At 37.0% G+C, this 11,248-nt stretch overlaps 2 protein-coding genes across 2 annotated transcripts in view; both read left to right on the top strand.

Annotated features, from left to right (window-relative positions):
• Positions 1-6,825, top strand: part of LOC115235609 (homeobox protein abdominal-A homolog) — a 25,338-nt gene extending 18,513 nt beyond the window's left edge. Inside the window, exon 3 of the mRNA XM_029807506.1 lies at positions 6,380-6,825. Within this exon, the coding sequence (XP_029663366.1) occupies positions 6,380-6,780 (401 nt within the window). The 3' untranslated portion in view covers positions 6,781-6,825. The remainder of the gene's footprint in view (positions 1-6,379) is intronic.
• A 106-nt stretch (positions 6,826-6,931) lies between these two features.
• Positions 6,932-8,310, top strand: LOC115235619 (homeobox protein abdominal-A homolog). Its single transcript, XM_029807522.1, has 2 exons — positions 6,932-6,938; positions 7,096-8,310. Exons 1-2 carry the CDS (start codon positions 6,932-6,934, stop codon positions 7,512-7,514), a joined length of 426 nt encoding a protein of 141 aa, XP_029663382.1. The 3' UTR covers positions 7,515-8,310.
• The last annotated feature ends 2,938 nt before the right edge of the window (positions 8,311-11,248 follow it).

Below are 11,248 nucleotides of genomic sequence, written 5' to 3'. Positions count from 1 at the left end.
ATGTATATATATACATGTTATGTGACATCCTTGCAAACTACTTGTGGGGCTTGTACCGCCATATATGTAATAACTGAGGAAGCGATAAATTGCTTTCATGGTGGTTAATGTCAGTGTCAGGTCGGCCACTGCAGCCACCAATCGGAGCACGAGAATGCTCCAGTTTCTAAATCGGCAAAGACTCTTCAGATTGTTCTCGTAATATCAGTGCCAATTTCTTTTTTATATCCTCAACATGATACATCGGTATATGTAAGTGGCGTATGTAAAAATAGTGTTTTTACGTAAGAGTTAGGGGGCAAGTCCTAATCGCACACAATCGCAGTAAAACCGAGAAAAAGATTGATGTACAACTGAATGTAAAAAAGATTACATATTAAATAAACTTTATAAGCTTCATAATTATATATATATATTTGATATCTTTTTTTCGATATATAGTAAAATTATTAACAATGTGCAAAAAATTTAATAAAATTATCATTATATACTCCAGTAAAGAAGATGTGTGATATTTATGAAACTTTATTTTAACAATTTATTCATAAATGTACGTAATAATACATTAATTTCTAAGACATTTAATCAACAATAATGTAGCATAATAAAAATGAAGACAAATGAAAAAAAATCAATTGATCATAATTATCATTAGCTAGCATTGATAGCTAATACATTGTTAATTCATTTCAATTAATTACATGACATGAATCTATTAGCGGCGCATTCTTGCAAAAATGACATTTGATAATGTTCTTGAATTATGTGCCAACCTATGTACATATAATTATATCGCAGATGCTAATTTTATGTGGTTGACCCTCTTAATCCATCGTAATTAGCCACATTATGTAGGTGATTTATTAATTGTATACCATTGCAAAAACGATATTTGATAAGACCGCCTGAAGATTCCAGGATTGGGTCACGAAAAGTGGCAGTCATTTCAAGTGGACCGAATAGTCATTCATTCTGACTGGGACAAAATAGCTGGTAGAGACTGCTGTACCGTAATAGCGGCAATAGGACCAGATCGTCGTAAATCTAAAGAGGCGTTTAAATGTCAACCGCTCGCCTCGTGCGCGCTTCCATGCGATTTTGATTCTTCTCGCTAAGCTTGGTAATCAAAAACAATAATTTTATTTTCACTCTAGAGTTCAGCTCATTCGGTTTTTATTTATATAAAGAAGATATTGGAATAAAGTCTTTCATTAATATTACATAGAATAATTTGATCTTGTCCATATTTCTTTTAAGTCTTTGGGCTTAAACTTGTAATATATTCTTCACGATATCCGTAAAGAAATTTTCTTTGAAAACTACACTGTTGAAAATTACATCTTTTAGCTTACAATTGTTATTTATAAACCGTATTAAGAATTTTAGAATAATTCTTATAGTGTGAGATCAGATTTAAAGCTCGTCTTTTTCTGGATTTGAAAAAAAGTGAAATGTTAGAGTAGAATAATTTGGTGACAAAATTTATGATCAATGAATCAATAAATAATGAAAATAATATTTTTTGATTTGATTTCGAGATTAGATAATTGTTTAAATCTTGTTGCATTTTGTAAAAATGTATTGGTAATAGCGATTACTGTTTCAAAAGGAAAGTGCGTCATTGATATACTCTAATAAACAATCTCTTAACAATTTATTTTCGGAATATATATCCGAATTGTAAAATTATCGAATGATGTCGAATACGACGTACTGTCGTACTTTGCGTACTATTGGTAATAAACGTCGGAAATATTATTTTTTTCATGATACTGCGATAGAAAAATCTTGGTGCTATCAATTACAAAGTAGAAATTATAACACAGTTTACAAATTCCATTGCACGCAGCATTTCACTCACGTGACTATTGCGCTCTATTCGGTTGTCAGATTCGAATTTTTCACGCCGGTTATGCTCTCGATAACAAATTGCAGCATCGCGATAATAGCATCGCAACAAATCAAGCATGTAAAAAAAGAGTTTAATCAACAACCATCAGATAAAACAACGATGTATCTATCTATCTATACACATATATGCTTAGCGAAGCTGAATAATCGGCCTTGAATTAGAGTTGAACCGGATACCTGGCGAGATGCAGAGGCAAGAAAAAGTGCGCGGATTAGCCATATAAATCGCGCCCGGACTTGAAATCGCGACGGAACGGACGCCGGAGTTATCATGGGCATTTTTCCTCGCTTGGCACTCTCCATCTCTCCTCTCGTTCCTTTACATATCTCTTCCACTCTCTCAATCTCCCTCTCTCTCTCTCTCTCTCTTTGCCGTTTTTTTCGCAGAGTCGCATTCCACCTCTATTCCCTCCTCTTCCTTCAACATGCCTCCTACTCGATCGCCCAACTCTATCGTTCTGGCAGAGGCTGCAGTGACCCGAGACGGCGATCAAGCGAACCGTGGGTCGTGGCTACGCCGTATCTCCTCTCTTGTCCCTCACCCTCCTCTCCTCTTCTACCCGCCATTCCCCTTCATCTGGCGAACTGTCTACATTTTTCACCGGCTCGAGATTTTATTCGCCCGCAGCGCCGCGAAATTAAGCCGTTTTGAGATATTTATGAATGGATCGCTATGAGAGGGGCTCACGCATGGTCTCTCCGGCGGTCGAACAAAGAGAATTTCAGGCCGTACAACGCGACGCATCTCTGAGAACGCGAGGGTCCCCTCCCCCCTCCCCCCTCCCCCCGATTTGCAGGTGCTGTCAAATCTAAACGGCGACGTCGCGACGCTGCCATCACAGAGATCTATCTGACTCGGTTGCGTGTAACATTTCTCGGCCGACGAACCGGCTGACTGTCTTGTCGTGCTACATTCGCGACGCTATCCTCTGGAATGTTTAGAGCGCGATCTTAATCGGCGCTTAATCGAAGCATTCTGGCGCGATAGTGCGTGACGTTGTTAATAAGTCACAAGTCAAGATCTAAAAGCACCGGTCCATTTACGTAGAGATGATAAATGTTGATTGTATTAATAAATCGTTTCGTGAAATCGAACATTTGCATCGCATTCGATAATATAAAGTGGGAGCCTGTGCTCTTCATGTATAATGTGACAGATATAAAATCGAGGTCGGAAAAAAATCGCGGATAGATTATTTATAAAAATGGGATAATCGTGTCTTATTTAGAGTTTTTGTCGAAAGCTTGAAATATCGAAGAAATAGAATACGAATGCTACTTGTCGTTTCATTTTTTCATACAGAAGAGGCAATACATTTTTAGATAGAGCTATTCAAAAAAAATGGCGTAGGCCAAAACGGTTTGATTAAATCTATAGGGATGCGCAGCATCCCTTACAGGAACAGCGGACATGACAAACTTCCACAATATCCACGATTATTCCCCAAATCCCGAACCGCGTGCTAAAGCAGACCTAAAGCAGATATTAAACTTAGTATATGACCGTAATTAGACACAGGCCTGTGCCATCTGTAATGGCGTATTCCTGTGTGCGCATCCCATTGTGCCGCCCTTCTGTAGGGTGGCAATGGACCACCAACAATTGACTATAATTTATTTGTCTCTGAATCATTCGCGACAAAACGCTAATTAACGCTTATATTTCGCGTCTATATTTTTCAATGGTAAGCTCGATTGCATAGAAAGCCCCTGAATTTTTTACATTTTTGTGTATAGAGAAAGAGACTTGACGCTTAGTTAATCGCGTCAGCTGTCACATTCCTTGAAAATATTTTCCGTTTGATTCGAAGAAACTTAGCTTCTTATTATTCTCTCATCGAACGAATATGATACGCGCTCGGGATAAGTCTCACCGTCACATCTTAGTGACTTTATTCTCTCGCCAAATAAATTCTGGCACACCCCGGCATTAGTTCTCCGCGTCGAAATTATTGATAATGCCCGCGCCAGCACTTCGCCGATGGGCCATATTTATGGCGAATGGAGTGGGCGCAATCAAGTTCACCCGTCTTCCTAAGAGCGACGTACGAACGCGGCGGCGAGCTCTTTCGCGTAGGGTCGAGGTGGTAGAGAGAGGAGATGCGAGAGAGAGTTTTCTGGCTCTGCTAGGCTTGGCCTCTCTCGCGTGATATGCCGCCAGGAGGATGGAATGGTTTCCCCTCTGGTTGCCAAGGTAACCTATGTCCCACCCTTCGGGCTTCGAAGCGGTAACCACCCCGTGGTGGCTGCAGCGGATACGTATGTACGTGTGCCAAACTGACGCACACGGTTACGCCGCTAAAAACCGTGTTGATTCGCACCAATACGGACCCACGGCCACCTACACATACGCAAAAAGCGGAATGTGCGAGTGTGCGGTCGCTGATTCAGGTACGTACACACGTACGTACGTATATACTGACGAGCGCGAGCGCGAAGCTCGGACCGCACCGGCGAGAACGGCCATGCTGAATTCAATATCAGCATTCTCCGCATTCTCCAAGAGTTTTCTGCTCGGAGCGATACGTATTTCATGGGTCATCCTGCATCGGAAATTGCGCACGTGCGTGTCATTCGAGCGCCACCGGCACGACCGATCGTTATGACAGGAGATGGAAAATACGGCGCCGCTACGTTTAAATCTGTCGTAGGATAATTCCCCACGTTCGCAATTTGTTAATCCAATTCCTCGATATATTCTAATCCGCGAGGTGTAAGCAGATCACGTTTGCCTATAAATTCAGCGTAAATCGCTATCGCTTGCTAATCGATCTCATGAATAGCATTACTGTCTTTTTAGGAATATCATTATGTTTCAGGTTTATATTTATTTACGGAAATAGATGTGTATTTATAGAATGTGTGCCTCTCATGTACGGTATACTTTTCTTCACGACAGATTTTTCGATCTATAGTTACATTCTAACGGAAATGTAATTAGGTACGCGCTTCAATTTTTTTATTTCTGATAGAAAATATCGTGCCCTATAATTAAACCGCGAAGTTTTGATACAAAGAAAGAGATTTCTATCTTATATTAAATAAAATGTCTTAGATATGTTACCTTGCGATAGATTTTTTAAAATATCCGTAATTAATTGTTACCTTCTTCCGAGAATTCCAACAATAATAATTAATACGATAACTCTGATTTTACCAATACAAAAATTAGTTTTCTCACTTTTTTAGGGTCTCTACACAATCTTCGTATTGTCGTGAAATAAGGGGGAACGAAAAGTCTTGCTATCTTTTATTGGTCAGTAGCACGCATTTGCTTCATTACGAGGCAATAATATGGTCACTCAGCGTCGCTTCGCAAATGATGGTATTATAGCTGTCCTCTCTTTGCACTAAGGAACCGGTTCCTTAGCGATCCTCGGAAGAGACGCGCTTCGTCCGTGACGACAACTGAAAGTGAAGTTACCTTCGAAATGATTGCAAAAATACGTTCGAAATTCAGCAGTGACGTTATTAGCGATATTATAGCGCATAAAGAAATCTCTCTCTCGTTTTAAATGTAGTTTCTTAAATTTATTTCACTAGCATTAATAAGAATTATTATCTAATTATTATTGTTTTTTTTATATTTTGATATCAATGATGATTCCGTGATGTATTATTTAATTACATTTTACTGTCGCATAATTGCGCAATCTCCGATTAATCAATTCTTAACTCTAAATGTCAAACAAAAATAATCAAAAATCGCTTGCATCTCTCTTTATGGTATAAATTGCTGGAGAAAGTAAAAGCAAATAAAACAGCATTAGAAAGGGTTTGTTGTGTAAGAGTAGGAGCTTCCCGAATACTATCTATTGTTACTCATTTTCCTTTTACCTTTTTTTTTTAGCCTTGCAATAAAGAGTGTTTTTTTTCTTTTGACGAGAGAAAGTGAGGAGAGAGTTCAGATTTATAAAAGAGTGTAGAGAGCACCTGTGGTTATGGTTCATTGGGAAACAGAGAAAAAGAGTATTGTTATGATAGTTAACAAAAGATTGTTGTCGCGGTTAAAGAGATAGCTTTTTTGTTTTGTAATAAAATGTTATCTCAAAAGCATAAAATTTATTTAATATAATTTGTTTTTTCACAGAGAAATATGGAATAAATAAATAAATAAATATATATATATATGTGTGTATATAGAATTAAATATGTATTTCTTGTACTTTCTATATTTATAGAAAGTATTATAATTAATTTACACACACACACATACATATATATATATGTATATACATGTATAACTAATAAAGTATTTTTCTCAACGAATATGTGACAATAATAAATGCGAAACAAAAAAAAACTTTTAGATTAAAATTATTCGACAATTTGGAGAGAATATTTTCAATCTCATCTTCACTAGCGCGTCAATTTGTTTACATATTAACATTTCAGTTCGTGTTTAAAAAAAAAATCTGAAGACTATCGAGGGCAGAATCTCAAAAATTAGATTTGTTAACATTTTCAGGTCCTAATGGCTGCCCGAGGCGCAGAGGTCGACAAACGTACACGCGGTTCCAAACACTGGAATTAGAAAAAGAATTTCACTTCAATCACTATCTGACGCGACGGCGACGAATAGAGATTGCACATGCGCTCTGTCTAACGGAACGACAGATCAAGATCTGGTTCCAAAATCGGCGAATGAAGCTGAAAAAGGAGTTGAGAGCGGTTAAGGAGATCAACGAGCAGGCCAGACGCGAGCGCGAGGAGCAAGACATGATGAAGAAACAGCAGGCGGAGAAACAGGCCAAGTTGCAGCAGGAGCAGCAGAGTGCCGCCCTTCAGCACCAGCAGCAGCATCACGTAAGCGGCCTGGAAAAGACGCAAAGCGATCTTCTGAAGGCAGTTAGTAAGGTACCCACATAGGATACCTTACTGAGCCGACTCTCTTTCTTTTAAGGAAGACACAAGAGACTGGAGTGGCCTGGACGAAGACTCCGAAGCGAAGTAGTTGGTAAATGTATATACATGTATAACTAATAAAGTATATTTCTCAACGAATATGTGACAATAATAAATGCGAAGCAAAAAAAACTTTTAGATTAAAGATATTCGACAATTTGGAGAGAATATTTTCAATCTCATCTTCACTAGCGCGTCAATTTGTTTACATATTAACATTTCAGTTCGTCGTGTTTAAAAAAATCTGAAGACTATCGAGGGCAGAATCTCAAAAATTAGATTTGTTAACATTTTCAGGTCCTAATGGCTGCCCGAGGCGCAGAGGTCGACAAACGTACACGCGGTTCCAAACACTGGAATTAGAAAAAGAATTTCACTTCAATCACTATCTGACGCGACGGCGACGAATAGAGATTGCACATGCGCTCTGTCTAACGGAACGACAGATCAAGATCTGGTTCCAAAATCGGCGAATGAAGCTGAAAAAGGAGTTGAGAGCGGTTAAGGAGATCAACGAGCAGGCCAGACGCGAGCGCGAGGAGCAAGACATGATGAAGAAACAGCAGGCGGAGAAACAGGCCAAGTTGCAGCAGGAGCAGCAGAGTGCCGCCCTTCAGCACCAGCAGCAGCATCACGTAAGCGGCCTGGAAAAGACGCAAAGCGATCTTCTGAAGGCAGTTAGTAAGGTACCCACATAGGATACCTTACTGAGCCGACTCTCTTTCTTTTAAGGAAGACACAAGAGACTGGAGTGGCCTGGACGAAGACTCCGAAGCGAAGTAGTTGGTAAGCTCGGCTACGTAAGAAGATGATCCTGAGTTCCTCTTCTTTGACCTTCACACGCGAGAAACAGGTACGAAACATCCGACGCAAAAGATTTTTGCGATCTTCTTCGGTGTGCCAGTGAGTTCGCAAATAGAGAACTTCGTGGTCACCGGTCTTGCATCGAGATAGAAGATGGCGAGAATTTAGGAGATTCTGGAAGATACACACGGAGCGCGGCAGTCTTCTCCGGGCAGGGAAAGGTACGACGAATGCCTTGCTGAGTCGGTTCTCCCTTTTGTTTCTTTTTTTACGCAAGAAAGAAAAAATTACGTAGACATTACACTAGAGAAAGAACTCTGAAAGCAGATAGAGAATGTGACCGCACCCTATCCCCCAGCTACGTACTTACTTGGCTAGCCCCCGTAGAGCGAAATTGCCTCGGGGTTCAGCCTGTGACTGATTCCTAGAACGTATAATGTATATTGTTAATCGGGTGCTACATAATGAGCCATTATCGCATACGACGAACACACGAATTGGCGCGATACTGCCATGGACGGAGCCAATTATTATATCGAGGCGGTGAGTAGACTAGTTAAATGGGCCAAAACTGAAGGATTAATGGTCGTATGGCCAACCGAATTATCAACTACGACGACGCTAATTAATCGATTAATTGATCGAACCTTGAAAGAAGGAAGTAATTTAATCAAGCTGTACGAACGAGCGAATGTCCAGGCATCCAACTGTATGACGATGAAGAGATCAGTGAAGATTTAGCTGATATTCGAGCGATCGCTTACTTTGTCGTGATATGCGAGTTCCTGAATTCAGCTATATCTTTTTCTGTTGTATTAGAACACATCGTCGTTCCAGAGGAAGAAAACGATGAGGCTATTTCGAGGAAACAGCCTTATCGTTCTCGATGTTGAAATGTTTGATCTTCAAAGTCATACGCAAACATTTTGCTTCCTTCGTACGATCACTAATGGAAATTAAAAGAGGCGATTAAAACTCGCAACCTTCTGGAGGAAACAACGAACAACGTGTCTCTCGCGCGATTGCGGACAAATATTTACGACCCTTTTTTTTTTTTTTTTTTTTACCCTAAATCACTTACTTTGACAGATTCAGTATTCGTGAGTCTTTTTAAACGAGTTAGCTTAACGTTATTAATGTCGACTTTGTTAAAATATCTAAGTTTTTCGTCAAACAAATAGAGATTAGTCATTAGATATATGCAACTTTTTTATTTATAATATGAGTTTCTTATTTAAAAAAAATTAGTTGTTATAATTCTGTCTTATATATACATAATTCTATCTTACATATACATAATATCTATTCATAGACAATTGAATAAATTTGATTTTACAAACTGTATAATAAGGGTAATATTATATTTGTCGTACGACGAACTTTTTGAGCATATTGATTGGCTATAAAATAGAAAATTTCTTGAATCTTTAGAAATTAGCTAATCAGTGCGCTTAAAAAGTTTGTCGTACAACAAACGTAATATCGGCCTTATACATATAATGTTACAGAATATTTGTATTTTAAACAGTTTTCTTTCGGTACGCTCGATTTCGCGGTAAAAAATTTATTACAAATATTTGTAAACAGAAGAAACATAACAACTTTTTATTCAGCCATTTCAATATACGTCAATTTCGACAAATCACAATAAATGAAACTTTTTGTCAATGAATGTCGATGAATATAATAAATTATTTTATAGATCCGACACACAATAAAAAAAAAATTAGAATATTTATTTTTTTACCAACGTGACTAAAAGTAATATCCTATCATGAGCAATAAAATCGTCGTTAAATTCGCAAATTTTACAGAACAAATTAAAGAAACGTGAATGCAAAAATATTCAAACGATATTCACGCACTAGAGAATGAGATGACATGCCGTGAGCACATAAACACATTGGATTTCGAGAATAAATCTTTCTGAATGTTGTTTCTAGGCATGATGAATAGTATAATAACTGTACAATATACACTTGGCGATCGAACTTTGTCAAGAGTTCGACAAAGAGTAATCATCTCGATTATCCTGCCGTGTTGATAGACAAGAATACACTTATATACAGATACACACGTAGTGAACATATATTTTAATCAATATTCATTGCGAGACAAAATGCATTGATCATTAACGTAAGATTTATGTGAAATTTTACGATTGTTAAATTCTATAACATAATTTATATAACGTTTACTTTTGGCTGTTTCAGTTGCACAATCTTCAGTTATTCTTATCAGCGTTTTGTTGGAAATTACACGTATATAGAAATATTATAGAAAAAAATTAAATATACACATACATACATTCGTACACATACGTACTAGAAACACGAGCCACATCACCGGACGAGTATCTCACTCTTAGTACATTAAATACGTAATTTGGTGTCAGGGTAGACCTTTCCATAGATATATAGAACCCGTTGTTGGTATTACTTACTTAGAATTCGTAAAAAAAAAAGAAAGGAAAACGTAAAACACGTGGAAAAAGTAACCGAGATATATAAATTATTACCCAATTATTTTTTTTCTCCTCCATGTTAGCGCGATCGATGCATAGGTCTTGATTCTTTATCAAAAAGAAAGTTTTGATTAAATTTTATTTGAAGCAAAGTATCGCTATTCTTAATTCAATAATGGTAAAACCGATAAAAAAATGAACACATTGTTGTTTTTAATGCTGAACTATAATGTGTTTATATTTACTATCTATATATATATAAATATATATTAAATATATATATTACATTCATCATTAAAAAGATGCTTTTAATCAAAAGAGATTTTAACAAATAAAAATATACGTAAAATGTGCGGCAAGAATATCAGATCTTTTTAGATTAACGTCAAGATTTATTGCATAGATCGCCTAGTAATATATAACGACGTAAAAACATATATTGTACACAATATACCACATAATATATATTATTAAAAGTAATAAGTATATTATAAATATATACATATACATATATATAAAAAAACGAGAACAAACAAAAGAAACGGAAAAATCTGTTTATCGCGCACTAAGCCAGAATTTTTGCTTAGACGCGGTGAGATTTTAGGATACGTTTAAACGCAAGTACGTAAATTGAGAGAAAAGAGATACCTTATTAATTTAACTGAATAAAAGCAGCATAATGACGAGCAGCTCCAACAAATAGACGTCCGTAATCAAAGCATAAAAGCACATTTAAATAAAAATGGAAGGAAAAACTCATATATTCGTATTAGTACTTTATCCTCTAATTACCTAAACTATAAAAGTAATACTATAAATAATATTCCCATACGTAATGTAATAATTAAGCTGCGTATGTGAGTCCGCGTAAACTGATGTACTCACGTAAAAATATTTCCCCACATAGCGAAGTACCTATCTACATACCGTAATCGTAATAATGTTTTAACATGTAATGTGCAAAAAGAATGAAGGTAGAACGTAATATATGCGTGTGTAAGATTAAACAGTTTTGCAGAAATTAAGTCTGAGCATAATGGGAGCAAGAGAACACTTGCAGAAATATGGTTATTTATATTTATGGATATTGTAAACGCTCAGTGTAATTGTAATTAAAATATTTAGAGACAGACGGAGAGAGAGAGAGAGAGAAATATATGTATA

This window comes from Formica exsecta, unplaced genomic scaffold, assembly GCF_003651465.1.
Source record: "Formica exsecta isolate Colony F162 unplaced genomic scaffold, ASM365146v1 scaffold228, whole genome shotgun sequence".
Classification (NCBI taxonomy): domain Eukaryota; kingdom Metazoa; phylum Arthropoda; class Insecta; order Hymenoptera; family Formicidae; genus Formica; species Formica exsecta.
The sequence above is the reverse complement of the archived record's forward strand: the minus strand, read 5'-3'. Positions and strand labels throughout refer to the sequence as shown.